Source organism: Aythya ferina (assembly GCF_964211825.1).
Source record: "Aythya ferina genome assembly, chromosome: 3".
Taxonomy (NCBI): domain Eukaryota; kingdom Metazoa; phylum Chordata; class Aves; order Anseriformes; family Anatidae; genus Aythya; species Aythya ferina.
The window spans coordinates 32,485,427-32,511,013 of NC_140298.1; the positions used below are offsets into that span (position 1 = coordinate 32,485,427).

General features: G+C 35.2%; 1 protein-coding gene across 2 annotated transcripts in view; it reads left to right on the forward strand.

Moving 5' to 3' along the window:
• Positions 1 to 25,587, forward strand: part of TTC27 (tetratricopeptide repeat domain 27) — a 111,508-nt gene that overhangs the window by 60,188 nt on the left and 25,733 nt on the right. For both annotated transcript variants that reach the window (XM_084512724.1, XM_084512725.1), the window contains exons 11-12: positions 18,753 to 18,848; positions 21,015 to 21,137. In XM_084512724.1, the coding sequence (XP_084368850.1) occupies positions 18,753 to 18,848; positions 21,015 to 21,137 (219 nt within the window). The remainder of the gene's footprint in view (positions 1 to 18,752; positions 18,849 to 21,014; positions 21,138 to 25,587) is intronic.

The window sequence follows — 25,587 nt, forward strand, 5'->3', positions numbered from 1 at the left end:
AGGTTGTCAAGAGGCAGATATACATATGGTTGGACCACCCCCATTCTTCACAATATTTGCCTTTTAATTAACTACTAGAATTGTTTTAAGACAGCTTGAATAAGAAGTGGTGAACAGAATTGTTTAAGTAGCTTTAGGGTCATGCGAAGTGTGTGCGTGGACCATTACAAACTCTTACTGGAGCTGGGACTGTCCTCTAGGCCTCTCCTACCATTATTCTTCCCCTCCCCATTTCCGCTGCCATATACCTGCTTTAGGTTTGGTTTACTCTGGACCTCCATATCCTTCTAACCAACTGGTCTGACATACAAGCAGCTTCCCAGTGATAAAGCAAGCCAGGCTACATATGCATCATTTCAGTTGCTTTTTTGCCAAATAAATTACTTTAGGGCTATGTGTTTTGTGGACCTGGCTATCTTTGTTTAACTTAATTAGTTCAAAATAATTGCAGCTATTTTTGAAAGGAGGGTACATGGGTTGAATATAGCTGCCACGCTCCAAGTATTAGATATATCACTGCTTTGTTAAAAAGCTTTTACCAAATGATTATGTAAATACCTTTTCTAATTGGAAGTCTTCAAAAGGAACTGGCCTGAGTACTTTCAAAACCTTTCTGATTATGTTCAAAGTGTGAAGTACAGATAACGTAGACTTTGGAACCACCATAGATTTTAAAATAATTATTCTGGGTACTCTGGAATGTGCATCAGCTAGTAGCTAACTGGAAGTCAGGAAGAGAGATTTTTTTCTTAACGTTTTTCTGGATGCTGCTGGCCATCTCTGTCCAATTTTTGCCTAAATGAGATTTGTATCCACGAAAATAAGGTTAAAGTTTTTTTTTTAAATGAATACTTTTTTCAACCATTTTTCTAAGAAAAAGAAACAGCATTCAAGAGCTAAACCAGAGTTCTCTTACTTTCCGCTAGAATATTTAATCATGACCAGTACGGCATATATTGACGTCTGGATCAAAGTACTGCCAACCAAAATGTGCTTCTGGATACAGCACAATTAAAAAAAAAATAAAATAAAATTGGGTGGTGGTTGGCTTTTTTTTCCATATGGATATATTTGAGGGAGGGTTAAGTGCTAGGATGGAAAGAAAGGAAAGGGGTAGGTAGAGAAAACAGGAGGAAAAAATGAAAAGTGGTAGTTTTTGATAAATTGCTCTCAGCATAAGCAGGATCCTGGCATTTCTACATCAGTTTTGGGATCTTCAGCTACCTCCTATTGTAAGAAAGTAATTTAGAAACTATTAATAATGGAAAATAGGTTGGAACAAGCTGTTAAACCACAAGATACTGCTAAAAGTGCAGCCAGAGCTCAAGTAATAGAATGGGAGATAAAAGGGGAGTTTTGAGTGGTCTAGCAGATCGGTTTTTTTTGTTTTTTTTTTTAATGGAGAGAGAGAGAAAAGAGGGAAGATCACTCAAAAAATTAAAAGTTTAGCACACGTAAAGGAAAGCATCCCACTGTAGTTTCTTGATATGTGAAATAAGAGCGCTCTTTCATGTTGATGATTTCTTAAATTTTTTTAAGAATGAAGCAAAATGAATGAAAAGCTTTGTGCTGAGTATAACGGTGGGGTGGAAGCAAGTCCATCGTTACTCAGGCAGCAAGAGAGGTGAAGGTGCTGTGTGCCTGGTATACCAGTAGCCTACTGTAACGTATCCTACAGTGACTTGTTACAGCTGCTTCCTGCAGCTTAATCCATGTGGTTACACTGGCTACCTCGATGCTTGGAGCTTTTGTCAGCTTATGTGCCTCGTTTCTGATTGTATTTTCAAGTGCTAGCTGCACCTGGCGATAACATGCCTGTGAGCCAATCGCTCAGTTTTCCGAAGGCGCAATACGATGTAGGTGATATTTCATACGGTTCTCTCGCTTGCTTTTCTTGGCAGCAAAGGAATTTGCCTGTTAGTGGGGGAGAAATGTGTCTTGAAAGGGTGTTTTTAATAAGACTTCAGGAGAGCAGGGAGCAGACTAGCAATATTATAGGCTAATCATTATGTCTTAAGATTGAAAGGTCACATGAGAGCTTGTTTTATATCCTTAGTCATACACAGATGTATGTGGTTGGGAATTCTGTGTCAACTGCTCGGTAATTTTCACTTAAATTATACTTCAGAGTGTCATTTTCTCAGCAACAAATGTTTTTCTGTGTGTATCTAAATGGGAAATAATGATTTTTTTGGTTTAAATTGTTCTTACCAGAAACATGCTGTAGTTGGTGTGCAGTTACTTCAAATCTGAAAAGAGTTGAGTATACCTTTATGGAAAGAAAAGCCAGTATAGATCTAACAGAACTGTCATCTTGTGCTCTATGAGGCACAACTTGCCCAAATGCAACTTTATCGTTTCATTATTTTCACGCTGATGGTCTTTAAATAGTTATGCAAGAAAGTTGTGCCACTTATCATAGTAATAATATCCTTTTTTCTTTCAAAACTTAAATGTTGCCTCCTTGCCAACTTGCTCCCCGTGCTTTGCTTTATTTGGCAGTTCTTCGACGTTGGATAAATTCAACGTTTAAGGGAAGAGCTCAAAAAAAGAGAAGGGAGCAGCCTTCCTCCCACTAGACAACTGATCTAGAGAGGTTTGAGGCTAACACAATTTCTCCACTTTTTCTGCTTCTTAAATATTTCTGATCAGGTATCAAACCAGTATAGAGAGATTTTAAGTATGACCAAAGGAATGACAAGACTTGCATGTTCAGCTAAACTATTAGGTGACTACACTGGGAGTTCCTCCTCTTTGACCACCTCTTGTACTCTGTTAAGTGAGATTTTAATAGTTGCTTTTAGCTGTGTATTGAATGGGAGAGGGGAGGAAAGGAGAAAAATAGGCGTGAAAAATGTAGGTAGTAAATTTGTTTTACATGACATTTCTAATAGGAGGTTCCTGGAATCTGAGAAATACTCTGGTGAACCAAGAGATTTACCTCGCTCTCTTTGGGAAGATAATAAGTGGAAGAGACACCTTTTCTTTTATCCTGTAGAGATCCCACACTGATACCCATATAGTTCTCAGCTATTATGAATTGTATTTATTACTAGAATATGTTTCGGAAATATTTTAGTAAGAGGACAAAAGCCAGGTGCCTTATAAAAAGATATTCTTAATGTGGTCCAGACAAGATCACAAGGTCTCCAGACCCCTAGAAATAAACCGTATTACTTCAGAAAGCAGTCGCAAGGGAGAGTGACCTCTTGGTGATAGTTATGATTTCAGTCTCAAGACACACGTTCCCAGAACGTATTTCATTTTGCTTAAGCGGATGACAAGTTTGACAGATCGAAGATGTTACATGACAGAAGCAATTCTGGGGATACACCAAGCACATTAACACACTTCAAAATAATTAGTGAAGTGGTGCTTGGCTCCCTCTGTTTTTCTTCTACTATGCAATTATGGTTTCTGCTGGGAAAAAAAAAAAAAAAAAAAAAAAAGATTCAGTCTGCCAAGAGTTATTCAGGAATAACTGAAGTGGTTTTGTACCATTGGCAAAAAAAGAGAATATTAAATAGTATAATTTTCCAGGTACTGATTTCTGGCTAGAAATTTTCTACTGCACTGTTGTATTCGCCAAGTTGGATCACCGCTATTAGTTAGTGTGGGGAAAAGAACGCAGCCATTCTTTCTGTGCTAAATTTTCTTCATATTCTCAGCTAGCACTGTGAAAGTACGAGCCTTTTTGCTCATTTGAGAATTATGTTCAATACCTGAACAGTCCTACTCCTAGTGTCATAGACTTTCTAAAAGCAGACAAAAATATTAAGCTTTCCAGTTTTTCAAATGTTTCCCACTGATTCTTAGATTGGAAGGTGTTTACCTTTCTCTCTTCACAGTCTCTTTAGCCAGTGTTTTGAAAATTGAAATAGAGGTATTAGGAGTCATAATGCCAGATAGGACAATCCTCAAGCTACAATGATGAGTAATACCATGCTTTTTGAAGTCCAAATGATGACAACAACTTGCAAAGAAAAATATGGATATTGACAGATTTCAGGACACAGCATTCACATTTTTCTGCCTCAGTATTGCACTGGAAGAAGTAAACATTACAAGCTCAATTTCAACAAAACTGAACAGTTAAAATAATCAAGTTCCGCATGGAGTTAGACCAGATGCAAGGCATGGAGCACACACTATTCCCACCTATTGCTAACTGAATAGATGCATGTTTACAGCTGTTGTCTTAAACATCCTTGCAAAACTGCAGGTATGTATCCCAAGGTGAGCTAACAAACCATGTTCTGAAGTAGCTTAGTAGTGATAGAATTTCTTGAGTTGCATTGCGCAATGAATGTGCCAGGAACTACAAAACAGACTCTCCCTTTTCTGTTAAGGAAATTGTCTATTCCCCCTGTATTGTAATTAAACTGTAACTTCAAAATTACAGCTTGTTTTTATTTCTTTCTCCATCCTTGTATTTACTTCCCTCTTTAGAGAAAAACAAAGTCTTTGGATCTGTCTTTCAGCATTGACTGCAATTGCGCATTCCCCCAGAGCAAGCTGATTTGGGAACTAAAAGCAGTGCAAACACAACAGATTGCAACTTAATGCAGGCTTATTATTTTGATTTGTATGCAGTTCCTCTGCCGTTCTTGCACCTTGTGCTAAGTTTTGTGTAACTGCTGTTTTGCCAATGGCAGTATCAAAGCTAGGTAACTAGCTACAACTGTGGAACTTGCTTCTAGACTAGATGAAGTTGAAATTTTTCACTCGTGGGTGCGCCTCCCCCACATGGCTGTATGAAACATGTCTACTGTGAAAGATATTAGGGTAGATGTGTGCAGCTATACAGAGCTGTGACATAAATGTCAAGTCATCTGATAGGAAAAGGGGAAAATTTGAATTAAGTTCTTTTTTGGAGACTAACTAGCGGTAGTGTTCCTCATCTCAAATAAAGACACAGATAAAAGCTAAGGTCAGCTGGGTATATTGGCATTTGAGATTGCATAGTAAAAGAGAGGTTATGATGCTGCACTGTAAATGAGTAAGCTGCAAGGGATATGAAAGGAGGGCAAGAAGTATGTGTAAAAATGGGCATGTTCTTTCACCAAAAGCCAGATGGTGTAGCCTACATTTGGACTAATTTTACATGCAGCACGTTCATCTAATTGATGGATGATATCAATATTCTTGGTTTTACAACTTAAAAGGAAGGGTCTGATTTTAAATCTATTCTTCACAAATAATATTACAAATCTAGCTGCTCCTAGAGATCTTAAGGGAAGTGCTTACACCTTGTGATACATCATAAGAATTAATAACATAATTGGCGTGTGAAACATTTTTCTTTGAAAACACCATTCAAGAAGACACGGCTGTCTGATAAGGATAGTGTGATAACTGTAAAATTATACAAGTCACAAATAAGTGTAAACGCTATAAAGATAAAAAAATATACTTAGGACTTCTCTAACACTTCTGTGTCCTCTGTAAGTGGATTTGACCTGAGCCTGAAGCCATTGACAGACTTTAACAATGAAACATGTATCCTAAGCATTGGCAGTCAATATTTAATATTTGTACAGAACAGTAAGCACATTTTGGTGGTCACCGATGCTGTAGTGCTATTGGATGCCTCATTTATTTAACCATGCTTCTTTAGGTGGTAGTATTTGACTACAGCAAGATAGCCCAAATGGCAATTGCACAAGAGGTCCTCTAAATTGCCTAGTATACTGCTTGGCTCTCCATTCCCAATGAACAGGAAATACTACGTCAGACATTCATGAATCCTGTTATCGTCTGCTCATGACCTTGACCTTTTTTGTGCTAATTTTGATAACTAATTGCTTTAGATTTCATTTGGGATTGTTGGACTCATTTCCTCTTGTCTGCTTTTCCTCCCCACCCTGTTATATAGAAACTGAAGGGTTTTTTTAGCAGAACGTTGCTTACAATCTAAGTTAATATTTGTTTGTTAGGTGGTTGATAATGCTTTCAAAGTGGAATACACATTTGCAGAGATTTGTGGCCTGATATAACAAACAAAAGCTTTCATAGTAATAATCTGCTATGAGTTATCTTAGGAGAAAGTAGGCATGTGCAGCTCCAGCATTATAATCAATAAGTTTTGCCCCTTGCAGCTATAAGGATCTTCCTGTAAATTAAAAGGTCATCTGGAGTTATGAAAAAATATATATACATTTTATTGGTAGTCTGTTACTTCTAGCCATTACTTTTGCATAGGTGCCTTACAAGTTTTTTGCCTTCCTGCTTTTCTGCCATTGAAGTGTTTTTGTAGGTGAAACTAGCATCTCGGATTCAAGAGCTAGTCTCTTCCTGAATAATTTTGGAATTTGAAGTCACTAGGAAAATTTTGAATGATGATCTTGCTTAAACATGTAAGGAATACTTAGGGAATGAGTTTAAAGAGACGTTTTAATTTGATTGCATGAGGACAAGGTAGTAAATGGAGTGGGGAAGAATGAATCACCAGAACATCACAGAGAAAGATCTGTGAAGTATTCTATAAACAGTAGTTTTCCAGTATTCCACCATTTAAAGCAGAAACAAGAAACAGCTTTATCTGGTAGGCCAGAGAATTAGAGTGAAAAATATCACAGAGAGAAGACCCACTAAAGATAGGTGGTGTAGAATTTATCTACATGCTCAGTCTAGTTTTCTGAAATGTAATGAGTTAACAAGAAGTTAGCAAAGTTCTTTCTGAAAGTTAACCAGAAGTGATAAATCTATTGTTTATTGAGTAGAAAGTGTAGAATAATTATTAAAAAATGTGAATTTAGCTGAATTGTGCGATGCTAAACACCTTTTAAAAGTAGTATATTTATACATTCAGTATCTGTTGATGATGCTCTTATCTGTAAAATAACATGTAAAAATCCAAGTGATCCCACAGTTGTCATAAGGTAAGAGAGATAAATAGGCAAATCCAGATGATTTTTACATTACAAAATGTATTAAGCACGCACTTAAAAATTAGTAATCTAGATTAATACACCAGCAGCACACATTTGATGATGAAGTTTAAAGACAATTGGATGCATGTTCTGGTGAAATTTGTTGGTGAAGTAGCTGGAAGGAGAATATGTAGAAGTGGTAGAACAGGCTTCAGCATCTTTAGATTGTCATGCAGGTGCAAAAGCCTGTTTTCTTTTATAGCTCGACACCTAATTCATTCAAACTTGAGAAATTCCTTGGGAGCTGATAAGACAAGAAGTGTTCTTTCCTTGTGTGATCTGTAACTTTAGGTTGAAACACTGAGATCTACACATTTTAATGTCTTGTATCAGTGTAATAGAACCCACACACTTCTAAGATATGTGTAAGAAAGGAGCAACTTGTGAACGCAAACTGCATTTTGATCATCTTTCTGGTTGCAAGTCATACAATTTTATGGAATTGATATAATACCCGTGGTATTTGTCAATTGCTCTTCCATTGCAGTTTAGAAGTCTTCAAACAATGTTTATTTTAATTTAGAAAGTGAGAAATGCCATTCATTGTTCTCTAACGTAAATTTAAAAACAACAGGAGTTTAATGCTAAAATACACAGTTGTTTAAAACATGCCTACATTGGAATCTCCTAGTTTAAAAAACAAAACAAAACAAAACAAAAAAAAAAAAAAAAAAAAGATGCATAATTGAAAGGCAGTCTGAGTCTTACCACTGAAAATTCATCTTTTAAAGAAAAAGAATAAAAGTCACAAGTAAAAGTAAAGGAAAAAAAAATTTGAATCGAAATGATTTAGCTGATTGAAATAACAGTGACATGTAATCATTTAAATTGCATAATTTTTCGTCAGTTCTCTCTGGCTCAAGTATCGTTCACCAAGGACACAAATCTATGCATATTTTGGTTGCTCAGGAGAGTAGTCTATTAAATATATGGAAACTATTTACTTGTTAAAATGTCTTTTAAAAGCCAAATAAAGATAAAAAGAAAAAAATTTGCATTATTCTCAAATTTGAATAGTTTTCAAGAACAATAAAAATATGCGCAGAGTAAGTATAAAACACTGTGATGATGATAGTAAGTCAGTAAGGCTTTTTTTTTCCCCTGATGTAAAGAAAGAATACATTACTTTATCAGTTCAGTATATAAGTTATGATTTCAACAGAAACAAATGCATTTATTGTCAGAGGAGATTTTCAGTAGGAAATCTGACAAAAGCTGAGAAGAATTACTCTCAATTTTAAAGCAGGGGTCAGAAAGTAGTTGTACAGCCAAGTCAGGGTAGAGTCTTAGAACATTATATTGGAAATATTTTCCTTTTATTATGTAGGTCAGTACCAGAGATAATCACAGAAAATGCTGTAGGCAACTTGGTTTTTATGCACCAGTTGAGAGTAAGATTTCAGTAGATGAGTTTCTGCAACAAAACCGCAGTGTAAGTCTCACATCTGTAACTATGGACCAAGGGAATATTGATTCAACACTAAGTGGGGTGAAGGGATTTGTAAGAAAGGTAATTGATCTGGTGACAAGTGTTCATGAAGTCAATTTAGAAATAATGAAGAAAAATAATACTTATAGGGGAAAAAGAAAATAGGAAAAGAATGCACTGTTGTGTTAATAATTACGTGAAAACATTTTTCTGTTTTTATTAGATGGTTATGTATTTTAAAAAATGAGAACGAATTCAAAAAAAATGAAAATATTCATGCATTGAAATTAGTTTGTAACTATGCTGCTCTAGCAGAGAATGGTATCTGTGTTTTCTGATAGATATTTCTACCAAAAGAGAATTTCCAGCATGCTAAGGACTTAGCTCTGTAGTATGTTAAAGGGAGGGTTGGGCTCAAGAAAATAATTGAATATGGCAACTATATGTGGTATATACATGTTTAGAGGTAGGAAATTTGGGTTATGGTACGTAAAGGATCGGCTGGTTGGAAACAATTGTATTGGAGATAACCTTTGCAATAATGTGGGCTGGATGTAGCTTCTGAGTGAAGAACTGTTCACTGGCCTAACTCAATGCATTTAGTACTACTTCTGTTCCAGTTAGTTATGAATTGAGGGTTATATTTGGCTTTTGAACTTTCCAAATGGATTTAAGGACTATTGATTCAAATCATTATTTGGATCGGTGTATAGAGATTTCTATGATTATATGATACTGGCACTTTTTGTTATTTCCATTTGCTTTTGCAGTTACCCAGTTTCTTCACAGTATTGCTTTGTAACCATCTGAATATTGTAAATTATAGCACTGTTTTTGTGATAAGATTTGGATGTTTTGACAGATGTGGAGCTGTTTTTGTAAGCGATATGATCTACCATGCCTGAACTAGATTTTAAATGGTATAAATAATATTGTTTGTGGCTATTATACACATTGCTGTGCTATACCTGCTGATTTTTCCAGATGCGGATCTGTACAAACATTGAAGTTGCCCAGAAATAGAAACACACAGTAAATGATTCTACCACAGAGCTCTTCATCTTGTGCCTTATTCCATTTTTTCCCTGGGTAAAATGTGTGCAAGCAAGGGTCGCAATTAATGTTGCAAACTCGGCATATGTATTTACAGAATATATATAGATGTATACTGAATATATATAGACATACAAACATGAGTAATTATGCTTAGTTCTAGTTGCTGTTCTGTGAAGCAGCAGCAGCAGATGTGTTGTTGTCCAGTCTCAGTCCCTCAACCTATTTGGTGTGAATGACCGCCACAGACCATAAAACTCCATCAAGCTGAAAGAAAATGCTGGTTTGGTTTCTTAATTGGTTACATACCAAACAGGCTATGCACAGTCCAGCTATATGATTCTGGGAAGAATTGTATTTTTGTGGATTCCTCATTTTTTCATTAAAAACAAACAAACAGAGTCTTCTGGGGAGCTCGATGTGCTTCTGTTTGAACGTGTCATACAATCAGGCGTGGAATATTTAATGCAGTCAAGAGTGTTTTCATTTTTGCTTGAAATAGAACTGATTGCGAGCCAATCATTGCAGAGGTTGCTTATTTTTTCTCTTTGGTGAGTAGATCGATCATTAACACGGAATGATAGGGGATTTGTTTGTTTTTCCCTGATGTATAGAGAGCTTTCCAGGAACATGTGAAGAACTGGGTTGGATGTCTTTCAAGAAAATACATATATTGAAAACAGACTTCTTTATATGTGATTGCCTTTCTTTGGGATAGCTAAAGTTAAAACACTTCACCCATGTGTCATATTTCTAATGTACTTACCATCATATACTCTATGGTTGCTGGGTCAGGCTCAGCTACTGGAAGAATGTGTGTTTCCTGCCAAGTAATTTTTAAACAGAGACTACTGTGTATCAGTCAAGGTTTCACTGTATAGGGAAGCTATTCTTAAGAAAAAGATTGCTGGAAAACAGTGGGTGTTACCTGAGATGTTCTAATCAAATTCAGGACAAAAGAGCTCGAATTGTCTGTCTTTTCTTTTAGTACTCCTGTCCCCCTCCCCAAATAGCTAAAGATGTTCTTGAGATTTGCAGCTGAAGGAGAATAGTTGAAAAAGATTTCAGCAAAAGAGTGCTTTGCTGGCCTCAGGGGGGAAAAAAAAAGCTGTGCTTTTCTACTACTGTTACTGCTTAGAGCAGGTGAATACTTGTGGCTTCAAGTTACAGGTATCTAGATAAGATGTAATATTTTTTCCTCCTTACAGGCATCTAAGGACATCTAAGTAACATTAAAGAATTATGTTTCGTATGATTGCCAATTAAAAAAAAGAGCAAATTACATACAGACATACCATTTTGTTTTCATTTTTCCCTTAAGTTTTCTACATGTGTAACAGAATAGAATCTCTACATTAGGTAGAAGTAAGCTGAAAGTGTTAACACACTTGCAATTGATAACATTGTCTTAAGAAATTTCCCTTTGGATGCCTTTGCTTTATTTTTTATATATTTATTGCTTGAAGTTACTGAGATTGAAATTATTGAGAAATAACCATCCAATTCATGAGTTCTAACTAAAACTTTTGTGCTGTATGTAGATGTTTATTTTGAAGTGTTAGGATATGTTTTATAATAAAGATTGAATGAGGCATTTGTTTGTATGTAGCAGAAGAAGTGTTTGTGGTTTTTTTATTGCTCATGTATATACTGTTGTGCAATTTAGTGTAAGCAGAATGCAAATATGAGTTATATGGTAGGTAAGCTCAAGTCTTCCAGCAATAGAAAGAGTACAGAATGTTTCCAATACGTTATTCTCCTTGATCAGGGTGTTCTAGTTGGAATATAGTTCATTTAAATAGCTTATAAAGAGGCATGTATGTTTTTGAGCATCACACACAAATTAACAGTGAAATACTACATATAAAAGTTACACTAAAGAGTTTAGCTGGACTATCCCCTTCTGTTTGTGGCTTTTCTAAGGAAGTACTACGTCTCTTGAAGAAGATATCTATGATGCATTACAAAGCACAAATGTTTAACATAATTTATTCTGTAGAGCAATTTTATTTTAATGCCTGAATGAAGGGGCAGGAATGCAACACAACCATCAGTGGTACCTTGGTATTCTCCCTTGCTGAAAATTGGACACAAGCCTTTCTTTAAAAAAAAAAAAAAAAAAAAAAAAAAAAAAAAAAGTTTATTTACTCGTGCTTTTAAAGGGAGTAACAGCCAAGGCCTCAAATGCATCAAACATAACATTTTTTTTTTCTAAAATGTTTTAAGTGTACTGTGTCTTAAAGAGAGGACTGCATCGTTTTTAAGTTAATGTCAGGTACTAACAATGAAATTAGACCTGTATGCATATGCCACAGAAAGTACTGTCCTAAAAAATAAAAGCCTATATTGGGATTCTTCTCAGCTCAGGAGGAAGCCATATAGTATTTGCTGAGGGATAACTGACGCCAAGTTTCTTCAGCTGTATAGGAGGAGAAGGAAATAGCAGAGGAGGAGCCACAAAACAAACACTATTAAATGGCTTTTAGCATAGATTTCATACATACTCGATCCTGTGAGTACTTATGCTCTTGAGGTGTGGAGCATCTTAACTGAAGTATCCATCAAAACAGGTTACTAGGAAGGAGCTATGGGGAGGGTAGTGCAGAATTCAGCACAAGAAAGCTTTACATTACAGATCAACGGGACTTGTGTGTTCAATCCATGTTTTTTTGTTGTTGTTTGATTGGTTACTAAAAAAAAAAAAAAAAGCAACCAAGAAGTATCAGAGTAGCTGGGGAATTAATCTACGTGTAGAAAAGGGATGACAGTGATTTGAAAGAATATATATAGAACATATTTGTTTTAATTACAATTAAAGAATATCAGAATATTTGCTTGTGTGTAAAACTGCTAGAAAGCAGGGCCAAATTCTCATAACTTTAATTTAAAAAGCGAACAAAACCACACAAGTAACCTCAAATGCTGAAAGTCTTGATTTTTTTCAGTGTAGTGATTGCAGAATATCTAATTTATTTTTTTTTCTTATAACACAAAGTGAAGTAGTTAAAATGCTCTTTTCAATTCAAATGCACTCAGCTTTAAAAACTTGCAGCCAGAAGCATTCTCCTTGAATGTTTCTGTTGAACTTTGTTTCAGGTGTTGCTTATTTTTCTAGTTGTAGAATTGCATTGCTTCATTAGTAGTTTGTGAAGCATCCAGACGTCTTTGCAGCTCCAGGTCCCCATGTAACCATTCAGTTGCTTTACAAAGTAGGCAGGCAATACCATAAAACATTTTGAAGTTAGCTTTAAGAAATTTTAAAACAGCTGTGAGGGAGGCCACTTCCTAGGGAGAAGTGTGGTATGCAGTCGTCCAGTCAAAAAGGGAAGTCTTCATGGCTACCATGTTTTAATGAGTCCAAGATATTTGAAGGAGGAAAAAGGAGGGTAAGATTGTTGCCCTTTTCAGAATTGATCTTTTGCAGAGTTTTCACAGAACGTACTCATTCTTCTGCAAATTTGAGTAATGTAAAATCACCAGAAAGGAGTGCTGTGCAGAGATCTTGACATCTCTTCATAATGCAGGAAATGGTCTTTAGAGTTTCCATGAATCACAAATCAGTTTACAGTACTGTCTCCTGTAATATATTTGCCTTAAGTTTGTAATGTCATAATTCCTCTTAGAAAATTAGATAAAGGGAGGGAGGGGTTCTTTCTTGATGTTGAAATATATCCTTGTTTAATAGCTTTTGTTTTGTGTTTGGATGCTTTAGTTATTGACTATTCAGAGATTTTCATCGTTTGCAGAAATATATCGTTTAAAAATTTGACCTTTTTGAAAGAATAGCTCATGATTTCAAGTCAGTTAAGTTCGTGAGCAACAACGTCACGTCTTAAATGTCCAAGTGTTGTTCTGAATAATGTCTGTATGCTACAGTAAGCCAAAATGTACGGTTTTTTCTCTTTTTATCTAGTGATAAAACTGGCGATCCATAAGGTAATAACTATTTGGCTATTATCTCCATCTCACAGTTTAGACTAATCTCAACTGTTTTTATTTTTTCCACATGATATTCATATTTATCAACAAGAATTTATTCTTTCCTATTACACAAAACTTCATTGTATTGTATGAAATCTGTTTTTATTGCTTCATGATTTCTGGCATTACTTCGCTGAATGATGAAGTTATTTTGACCATTGGATTTCAGAAGTCTGGTTATGTCTCAGTGGTCTTGCTTTCAGGAGCTCTTGGGTTGAGAGCTGTTAAAACAAGTTTGTCTGGATTGTAAACATGATTTGTTGCTTTTATGAAGTATGTTTACCAAAAGAGTGTAACTCAATGAAATTACATATCCACAAGCTACTAAAATACTTATTCCATTTTTCTTAATGTACTATATCTGATTTTAGTCACAGGAAGGAAAAATATGGGAAACCTTAATTATTCTGTATATTTAATTCTTTGCAATTGTTGCCTACTTTCTTGAGGTTGTATTTAATTTCTGACATACTCCTAGTATACTTTTGCAGAATGGGGGGCTAGGTAGGTGTTAGGGAAACAGAATTATTTAGGTTACAGTGCTGTGCAGTTTTTAGTTTTCATGAGCTTAGCAAGCAGAGTAATAAAATGGGATACATATTTGTCTTGACATTTGGTAAGGAAAGTATAGACTTTGTTCTTTATATAGAGTTTTTTTTCAGTCTGCTGGTTATCAGCATCTTACTTGTAATTGTAGCACATGTGTTTCATGAGTACAGTTCCTGCAGTGGAGTTCTGAAGGGAAAGCTTCCTGTTTATGGTATCTGGTAGTAAATACTTAACTACTAAGCCTAAGAAAGGGCTGTTAGTACCCTAAGCAAGAGGATGAAAGCCACGTCTGAGCAAAAGAAGAGAACTTGTTGGAGGGTTAATTGTTTTTTTCCCCTGTAAAGGTTGGATGATGTTGATGTTGATGCTGGGGAGTAGCATTGGAAGTGGGACAAAGCAGGGGAAAATACAGAGATGGATACAGAAGCTGTGGTATTTTCATCACGTTTGAGTAAATTAATTTGCATGAAGTATCATTTGGCAAAGCTTACGAGCAAACTGTAACCATCAGTTATTAATACAAATGCTGAAGCATGGTGTTTTTATGATGTAAAGCAGGAAAACACTAAGAAGACTGCATAGTTTGCTAAGGATTTGTTGACATGCTAAATAAACCTAACACACAGCTGGCAGGAGAATTACTGTAAGAAGCATGGAGTGAAGGGAACAGCTAGAATATAAGAGCAGTAATGCTGTGAGGTCAATTTGCTTGTTTTAAAACATATACAGAGTTAATGGATATAAACAGGAGAAGGACCAGGAAAATGGAAATGGTTAGTTAGGCAGAGCGTGGAGAAGTCAGGCTGGTGTATGGGATTCTAAGAAGTCATCACATTTAGGAGAAAATAAAGAAAAAGGACTTGAGAATCCCATGAGCTTCATTAAGAGGTTGTACGGCTGGTGTTTCCATGATAGGAGAGATTGGAAGTTCATTCTCTGAAGTTGATCTGTTCATTCTCTTTTGTTTGCCAGGAGTTGAGTAGTACATGCTGGACCAGGGTGATAGTGAGAAAGCAAAACGTGTGACAGTTATCAGATTTCTTTTGGCATAAATCAAGAAAGAAGTGAGGTGGAACAACTGTGGCTGGAACACTGAAATTGAAAATGTGGTTGTCAGAAGAGATAGGTAAATGGAAAAGGGTTCCAGTCACGTTATGGATAAACGATATGAAAACACAAGAAAATGAGACAAAATTGTGTAGATAAAATTTTGTCTGTCGGTCAAGACTATTTTGAGGGAGATGTTTTACTGGGACCAGCAATGTAAGGTTTCGTTATGGACAAACTCATCTTTGGTTGGAAATGAATAGTTGTTGCACAAACAAAAGCATTAGGCTGTTTTCAAGATGTCTTTGATAAGTAGCGAGTACCTTACTATTTTGAAAAGACAGGGATTTGGGACGTTTTGTGTTGGGATTTTTACCTCAAATAAGCTTGGATCAGGAGATCCTTCTGCTGAGATTAAAGAAAAAAAATGTATGTAGCTAGTTTTACATGCAAAGGGACAACTTTATGAGAAACTAAATAAGCAATTTCATTTGGTCTAAAGAGTTTAAGCATGGAAGGAAGGATGTGAAGGTCTGCCATTTATTTACCTAAGATGCAAAAAACTACCTGAAAATTATATTTTACCAAAAAGGATAAAACTTTGAGGGAAGGATTTCAGACCAGCTGGATAAATAAAAGTTTAAGAGAAGTGCTGTAGGTCAGCTGAGAAATTAAATAGGATTATGCCTCAAAGGAAAGGACATATTAGTAACCAGGAACCATAAGGTTATAGTAGTATTTCCAGAGGTTAAGTACCAAGATAGGGTCTGGTTTAGAAGAAAAAATGGTACTTCCATCAGCCATACAAGTAAAAGATGTGGAGAGGATAAAGAGATTGAAATTTAGCTAGGCTCAAAATTAAAGCAGGTATTTTGCCTTCAGGACCCTGGTGATGTTACATTTGATGTTGAACATAGAAGCAAAGCAAGAATGTGTAGTAGGAAATGACATCCAAGCTGAAATAAATCATTAACATGTAGACAAGTTTTGTAGACAAAATCAGATGAGTTTGATTACTAAATTAATTAGCCAGAGACTGGTTAGTAAAGTGATAAAAGCTCTAAATCGATCGTTTCAAAATTATGTGATATAATTATCCAAAACATAGACATCTATTGGGCTTCTTAGCCTCATAATGAAGACTTGAGAATGAGATGGGGAGAATAAATTTTAGTTGCTAGAGCGGTCTTTTTTTTTTTTTTTTTTTTTTTTTTTCCTATGGCTATAATGTAGTCTTCGCTTGTGGTAAAAAAAAAAAATTACATCAAAAACATCTGTTTTTGTTGTCTCCAGACTGTATTAGTATATCTTTCTGTACTGTACTCTTATCTATGGCAGCTGAAGCCTTGGGAAAAGGAAGGTTTTGTAACATGGACAACCAGGGAGAGGGAGTTGATCTGCTGAGCTTAATGTTATTAGGTGGTGCATGTAAAGGAACTCATACATCGTTTAGGGTTGTGAATTCTAGATGGCTTCTGATTTAGTTCTGTTTAGCTAGTTTTAAGGCAGGAATTTGAGACTTGGGTTAAACTGAGACACCAAGTCTTACAACTTTTGACTATGGTGCAAAGATTCAGTGTTAACACAGATGATTAATAAGAAAGGTCTCTTGGCAGTTCTTCTTTGTTCATCTTTTTGATGCATAGTTCTATGATTAGACAGCTGTGCAATAACGTTAGGGTTCTAATTTTCTTTCTAATTTCTTTCTGCTGTGCAACTCAAATTTTATTTCTTTAAGCCTCTTTCAGAAGCATACAATTCAGTAATTTTTTATTAACTTCTTTTCTATACTTCACTAATAGTTAGAATTATCAAAGTTTGTTTGTTTGTTTGTTTGTTTTCCAACATGTGAGTGCATAAAAAGGGATTTTAATAACTTCAAAGTTTATTAGTGCTTATTCTTTTTTTTTAAGGATCGTATAATACTCATATATTCTACATATATTTTTAGTTTTTGTTGGAACTCTAAACAGAGTGCAGTGTTTTGGGAAAGGGGAGAACTCTGCCTGTTAAGTCATGTTCTCCTTCAAGGTGTCATTTAAGTTAGACCTTTCTATTTAGAAAGGGTAGAAAGGGGATATGGCTACACATTTTCCAAACTGCTTCCTTTTGAAAAATAGTTTTTCTTTGAATTACGTTTTTTTCTGGAACAATTGAAATGGAGGGCAGGAGGGAGAAGCTAAAACAAGAACAAAACATTTTGAACGACTTAAAAGATTTTTTGCCTTCCATCTTGTGTTCACCTCAAAAAAAAAGTTATTTTACTGGACGTGTATGAGATTTTCCGGCTTTGTTCAGACTTTAGGCAATTATTATTTTTTTAAATTTCTAACTGTAGTTTACTACTTTGGCCTTGTAAAATGATTGCCCTGAGGAACTGGATGATTTTTCAGTTCTAGTAGTGGCAGTATTTTGAAAAACATGCTTGTGCATAGTATTAGAACATTTCAGCATAATTAAACTGCAGAATAGTTTTTTATATTATTCATAGTCAAGTAAACTCTGTAATTAAATAATTACTTTAAAGATTTTATTTGGATCTCTCTCCTTTTGGATTGCTCAGAACTATGTGAAGAAATGTGATTTTATGTAAGTCTGTCCCTTTCTTTACAAATACAATTCAGCAGTTTTCTTGGGGTAGATTTCCGTGTAATCTCTAGGAACAGGTCTCCAGAAATAATTTTCTGAGAGTGAATGTGAATAAGATCAAATATTTTAAATATTTGTATTTAAAACTAGGAGTTTAAACATGGATTTAAAAGCCTAAATTATTGTTACCTGTTCTAATTTTTCTTACTAACAGAATGAAGCAGCCTAATAAATCTTGTTGCCACCAATAGTGGTTACAAAATTCTTTGCAGCTTAAATCATGTAAATACTTATTTTAATTTTACAGAACTTTTATTTGCATTCCCATATGGTTAGGTAGCAAAAAGATTTAGAGAGATCCTATCCCATTTTTCTTTTTGTTGGGAATCTTTGCATTTATTTCCTATGCTGAGAAAATTCTGAGAATTAGTTTAGATCCTCCAATAAATCTTTGTCAAAGTTATATGCAGGATCTACATAGGTTAATCATGTGAATGCAAGTAATTTAATGTTCCTTTTTCTGTAAGTCTGGCCTTAAATTTGCTGTTTTAGTGAGGTCTGGCTTTTTGAAAAACAGTTGTGCACTTATCTTAAAATTTCTAACCAAGTTTTTGGCTTTAGCTACCTTTTAACATTTTATTTTTCCTGCTATTGAGTTTTGATTTAATTACCTTCACAGTGAATTTACGAACAAAAGTTAGTGCTGAAGTTACTACATTTTTGCTATGCAAACATTGTTATTCCCTTCCAAAGAATTTCAGAAGACAATATTTCTTCATCATAAATAGAGAGTCCTACCAAAGCAGAAAAGGCTGAATTGAATTACACTCCAAGTCACAATAACTTACTCTATATTAGAAGCGTGTTTCCGAAAGCATGGCTCAGTCTTCCTTTCTGTCTTTTTTTTTTTTAAATAAGAAATTTCATGCTTACAGCATGCCAGTACTACTTTGAAGTGAAAATCTAGCCATAAAACTGAAATGCATTAGGCAAGGTCACTTTTAACATTTGACACAATTTTCCTGTGCAACTGTTAGGATTGTAAATTTGATTCTTCCTCCTCTGAAGTTGCACTCAGAAATTTTAATCTCTTTAAAGCTTTGAATTTATCTTTCTTTTAGGTTGATTAAATTTAAGTAAATAGTAAATCAGAATATGCTTTGCATTTACAGGCACTTGCAGACCAGTTTGAGGATGCAAATACTTCAGTATCTGAACGCATGAAGATTTTCTACTGCTGTCAAGTGCCTCCACGTTGGGCCATACAGGTATGAATCAACTTCATTTGAAGCTTTCTTTAACAATATGTAGTTCTCATCAATATTGATACTACATGACTCAAAGTCAAGGTGGTATGCTGTGATTTTGCGTTGGAACACTGTGGAAAAAAAGGTGTAACGTAAGAACACAGTAGGTTTTTCTGGAAAGTAACCAAGTTGTACAATGTTTTACTTCCAGATGTCTTGTTCTGTTATGCATGGGAGTAATTGCTTGTAGTGTGGTTCTTCTTTATTTTCCCTTTTTTGTCCTTAAAAAATAAGCAAACTTTCAAGCTTCTGACATACCTTGTGTAAAAATAATCTTTTCATTGTATCACTATTTGCTACTGATGTTTATACCACAATTATTTGCATCTTTCTTCGACCTGTAATGATGATTAACTTTGAGTTGTTTTCAGGAAGTGGATCATGGTCAAAGCAACCAAATAGGAGACAAAAGTATGTCGAAGAACCGCTTAACTGACAAAGCTTTTATTTTCTGGATGTGCCCTTTTTTGCTAGTTTTGAAAGGAGATTTTTTTCCAAAACTAAAACGATTATCTTGAACATAAATTCTAGAGAAGAAATGTACATACTAGTCTGATCTGATAATGCTGTATTTAACAACAAACTTAAGAAAATATATGCATTACTTATCTCCAAAGGTGCGCATACTGTTTATTTTTTAATGGTGTTTTATTCCTTTGATTTCTAACCTAGATGCATGTTGCTTTAACAGTCATATTTTCTCCAAGCATTTTCAAATTATTCCACACAATCTTTCAACAGGCATTTGCAATAAAACTAGCAAATGTGGTTTTCATTTCCAGTTGTCTGAGTGGCACTTTTCAATCCAAGCCAATTTTCCAAGCCAAAGATAGAAATACTAAAATAGGGGCTCATAATGGTAGAAGACTGCAGTCTTCTAGTTATAGTAATGAAGAAGCATTGCTTATATAAATTTTACCAAATTTGACTCTAAATTTCATAAAACATAAATCTTATTTAATTTCAGACGCTGGAAAATGTAGTTGTTTTTTTCAAATTAATTGATATTAAGGGAACAAATTACTTAGTTACAGACTTTCACAGTTTATGCATTTATTTAAAAGAACTGTACTCAACTTCATTTTTTTTTTGACAGCTAATCTATTAGTGTATGGTGACTCCTCAAATTTGTAACAGACATTGAAGCCAAGCCTGTAACGAGAGATCCATGCCATCTACACAGAACTAAAGAGAATCTGTTCAGAATCACCGGAATCACTGCAGAGGTTCACTGTGTGGGATCTCATAGCATAATTAGGTGTCCTTATACAGATTGTTCTCATTTTGTTTTTGCAAACCAGATTGTATATATCTTACCCGTAGTAAATAAGTTATCCTTTCTTCAGAGATGAAAACCTATATGCGAATTTAATCTCCTCTTAAAAAAAAATAAACAGAAGACCAAAAGCAACTTTTCAAAGTCATAAAAACATACCTTGTTTGTTTTTAAATTGAAAGAACTCTTCTCTTATTTTCTTAAACATGCTGAAGTAATAGCTGGATCTGAAATAACAAAGGGGTTGGTTTATCTGTGAGGAAAACTTAACTAAGGATTTGAACCTGAACCCCAATCTAATACGGATTTGACTGGAAACTAACGCACTTCTGCAGTGGTTGTTTGGGGCACTTACAGATTTCTTACAGTGTCCCTAGCACAATTGTTTCAGAGCCTTTCTCCATCTGTGTTTGCACAGGTACAGATTGCTATGGCAGGCATTGCTAGAAGAAACTTTACTGCCTTCCTTTGGGCTGTTTCCCACTCTGTGTTCCCAACATACTGCTGCAGCTGCTCTCCAGCCGCATGGGCCATGTGCCTCACTTAAGGGATGGAAGTTCTCCTCTCAATTCATCCTTCACATGTGTGTTTCTATTTTTATATTGTATTGTAAACTAGTTCAAAGTAGTTGAGTTACTGGCATAATTTGGAGTCAAATCAAAGCAATTATTTTTCTATTGATTTTTTTGTAAGGTATATAAATTTTTGAGGCTCCAGCTTGGGGTTTCAAGAGAGTAATTTCATATTCTGTCTGCTTCTTGTTGATGTCAGAAATGCCTCTAACATCTTTTAAAAACGTAAAGAGGACTGTGTACCTTCTTTCAGTTTTGTGGAATTTCTTATCTTTCCAGCGCCAGCTTGCAAGCTTACTCTTTGAGCTTGGATGCACCAGCTCTGCCTTACAGATATATGAGGAGCTGGAAATGTGGGAAGATGCAGTAATCTGCTATGAAAGAGCAGGACAGCATGGGAAGGTAAGAAAAACTGTTTTTCACAGCTGAGAGTCTTGCGGTGGGAACAGGAATAAGAAGCAGTCAGACTTGAGCTGTCAATGCATTGATGACCTTACTGAATCTTACAGAATCATAGAATGTCCTGATTTGGAAGGGACTCACAAGGATATTACTGAGTCCAGCTCCTGGCTCTGCACAGGACTACACAATAATCAGACCGTGTGTCTGAGAGCATTGCCCAAACACTTTTTAGACTGGCAGGCTTGGTGCTCTGACCAATTCCCTGGGGAGCCTGTTCCAGTGCCCAACCACTCTCTCAGTGAATAACTTTATAATTGACATGTACTTCTGTAGGGTTATTGTGAGAAAAGTCCATTTAGGACACATGACATGTGAGTCTGTTATTACCTGTGAATGCTAAAAAAAAATAAAAATAAAAAAAATAAAAAAAAAAAATCTGGGATAATGACTACATGAAATAGAAGTGGATAAATAACTCAGGATGCAAGAAAACACTTAAATTGAACACATTGAAACAATTCCCAAATATTCAAGGAAAATTAAGTTAACAATTATAGATGTGCAACAAGGTGTAACATGGGTATTGAATGAAGGTTGTAGCAGTCACTCATGATAGAGTTTGGGAGCTTTATCAGGAGGGAATCTGCTTTCTTTCTCCCTTGATTTCCAACCATTAGTTGTAGCTTTTACAAGTGCTTTAAACAGAACAACATCAGTGCTTGATGTATTTAATTACTTTATGTTAACATATAAAAACGACAGAATCAAACACTTGAGGCAAAAAATGGCCTAAGATTAAAAGGCATTATCTTATTTTGTGAAATCTGTTGATATTTTGCTGAGCCTCTCTGTCATTTCTTTAAAACTGCTGCAGTTACATGTGATCAGCTCCAGGCAGAGATAATTTAAAAACCATCATCTAGCTATGTATAGATGACAGAATTTTTAAAAAATGCTGTGAGCAGGCGGTAGCAGCTTGATATTTTTGCTATTCCAGTTAGAGCATTAGTAGGAGGATTTTAGTGATGCCTGGAAGCAACACCTATTTGTGTGTCAGTTTAGCTGTGTTCTCTTCTGGTGCAATCCATCACACAGAGGGACTGTAACAGGAACTTACAGTATCAAGGATTGTTTTCAGTATTTAGATAACTTTCAGAAATGTTCAATTTCGGACAAAAGTATCTTTTTTGTTTTCCTCTCTGTTCTCTTCTTCTGTTTGGTATGTGGTAACATTAAATATATGTATGCCTTTGTAAAGACATTGCTTATAGTAATTTAAGCTTACTGAACAGAGATCTATAACTTAATAGACAAAACACAGAATTTCTCATATTTACTTATTATTGTTATCATTCACCAATGACTAGATTTCAATCATTATAAGCTATCAGGTATGCCTTGCTGTCAATTCTGTGTCACATTATGCATGCCTTGGGGGTACTATGCTAATACCACAATCTTTCAGTACAGTGGAGAAGTAGAGGTCAATATTTTCCATTTCCTGGAAATTCATTCTGTCCTAGTTACATTCACAAGCTGCCCTTAGGGAGTTATGAAAATGGCACTCAGAGAATAGGACAGGATATCTGCCACAGGAAACTGCTTAGAAATGCTTTCAGAATGAGGGTTTGGGCTGTGCTTTGAAAACAGAAAGCACTATGTAAGTACTAAGTAACAGTAAACAGTATTAAAAAAAAAAAAAAAAAGCTTCAGATCAAAAAAGCTGGAAAATTAGAAATATTTATTCGTACACCAAGGGGAGTAACTTTGTGCTCCTTATCAGAAAGCTTGCAGTGTGTGAACTGTGTGTATTTATCAAAAATGTTGCGGTTTTTAAATATCGTACTTTTTCTTTTTGAAATGCATGAGGAAATACTACAGCAAGGTGTTCTTCAGTGGACATTCATGTCATTTAAGACATAATAAACATGTGCCAAAAAGAACAAACTCTGTTAAATAAATTTGTGCATGTTTTTCACTTACAGCTGCTTTTATATGGGAAACATTAATTTAAATACTGAAAAACCTAATAAAAAAAAAAAAGGAAAAACTAATAAAACAGACAAATATCAGCAATATCGATTAGTCTGCATACTTAGGCATCAAAGAAATATGTTCCTTCCTCCATTTTCAAATCGTGCACTGACAGAAAAATCAGAGGATGTAGATACGGGTACAAACAACTCCACATTATACACTTGGAAGTGCATAGTTCACTCAGTTATAACAGGGCAATATATCAACTCAAATTGTGCAAAGAAAGATGTCACATTTAGAAAACTTTTTTTGTGGATCCTTTACTGTTTTTAGATATGGCTCTATATTCACTTGTTTCATAATCTGAACAAAAATAGTAAAAAATGATATCATAACATGAGTCAACAGAAGAGTATCATAGTGTGAAGCAGTGAGCAAAGCGGGGCACAGAAAAACATCAACAAAAAAAGTATTACAATCTGAACACGCAGTATGTTGATGGTTGCTGTGGCCTTGTCATTCACTTGTATTCCTTTAGCAGGCTTCCTGAAAAGTAGATGCTAACCTCTGTCATTGTAGTGAAAACTGGTGTTGAAAAGTCTCTCTCATTCTTTCAGTTGTGAGGGAGACCCAGAGATCTTGAGAGTATTATTTACATCAGACAACTTTCTTTGGTTTAGGTGATGACTCTTCAACCTCACCTGAAATAGATACTGCACTAAAAATGGTTTTCCTTTCCCTGCTAAAGGAAAAAGAAAAGAGGGGATGAGCTGCAGATGTGGATTTTCAGTTCTTCCAATAGAAGCGAGGCCTTTCTCTCACGCAGGAGCTCTAGAGCACAGTAGCTTCTCACCTTTGACAAAATCACGAGAGCTGTTATTCTGCTGTACAACACAGCTTTCAGCCCTGTCCCCATCATTTCCTCAGAGTATGGCACAGCATGGCACACAGCCTGGTCTTAGACCAACCTACCCAGCAATCCACCTTCCACAGAGTTATTTTTCTCATTACAACATGACAAAGACAGCTCAAAACATTTAAGTGGGGCAGCTCAATTATAGTAAGATACCCGACGTTTACTTTTTAATGAAGGAAATGCTTCCCAGATGCGAAGTTGGGTAGTGTTACACTGATTAGTTCATAAGATGGTTCAAGAACTTGGTTGATTTTCACTATATATCATTGTTTACTTGTCTTCGAAGTCTGTTTTCTCTCTGTGTAGCTGCATAACTGAGAAAGATGAGTAAATGGCTCAACCAAGGTCATCCATGAAGTTACAGACAACAATTAAATTAAAACTGAAAAGCTCTCCTTTTTTCTCACTTTCTTCCATGCTCATCTGTTCTGCTTCTTCATACTACTGCTCTGGTTGTCTAGCAAATAATGTGCAAGCAGAAAAGGGGAAAGCATTTCTATCCAATTCAGTATAGGCAATTCTGTGAAAAGCAGTGTTGTTATAATTAAATGTTTCACTTGGTAAGAGTTATATGGTTTCTTTTTTAGATTATTTTTAGGTAATTTTTAATTGAGAGGGTTTTTTTTACCAAAGCTTAGATACCAGCTTCAGTTATGAAACATCTGGATTAATATTTAATAGCTGTTTAATTAGTAACAATAAATCCGTAGTGGTTGTATTTTTATGTACAGTGTGTGAACTGCATGGAAAATGTTCCTTGATAATATTTTTATTTTTAAGATAAGATTTGCTCCTTGCAAAAGTAGAGTTCTCATCAATGATTAAAAGTGTGTTCTTGAAAACCGTTTACTATGAAGTTAGGAGAAAAGAATATTTTTCTGTAAAGGTAAATCGATAGCAAAATGAGAAATCCTGTATTATCTGGTTTTGTAGAAGACAAAGGATAAATGTTGTGAGAATGCAGTCGTCTTAGTTTGTAGTTACGATCCTTTGTATTAGCCTTAAAAGGTTTATGTGATAAAAAGATTTGTAACATGGCAGAGATGATCAGATAGCTAATCGGATGAAGAAAAAGTCAGACTTCTGCTTATTTAATTTTCTGTTTTATCTGTGTGCTGAAAAATTTACATTGGCAATGGATTCTTTTAAGCTTAGTCCAGATCATGATATCTTTATGCTCTTAAATGTGAAATGCAATTAGTGAATGGTTGGCTTTCTGGTCTGGTGAACGATTGGTACTAAGCACTACCACAGAATAGTCATCTAAGCTTGGGAGTAACCTACTGAGGAAGAGGTAAAGCAGCAGTATGCACTCAATTTTTCACATCATAGCAGAATTTCAGCCTTTTTTTTTTTTTTTTTTATTTGAGGAAGGAACAAAAACTTACCTTTTGGTGCCTAATGTGATTATTGCAGTAATAAAGTGCTCAGTTCTCTCTGCTCTAGAAAACTACAACGAAATCTTAAGCATCTGTTGTTAATACACATTCCTTGACTCTTGTAATGGCAGAGAAGAGGAATTAAATTGTCCTTTGACCAAACAGTCCACAGGCGCAG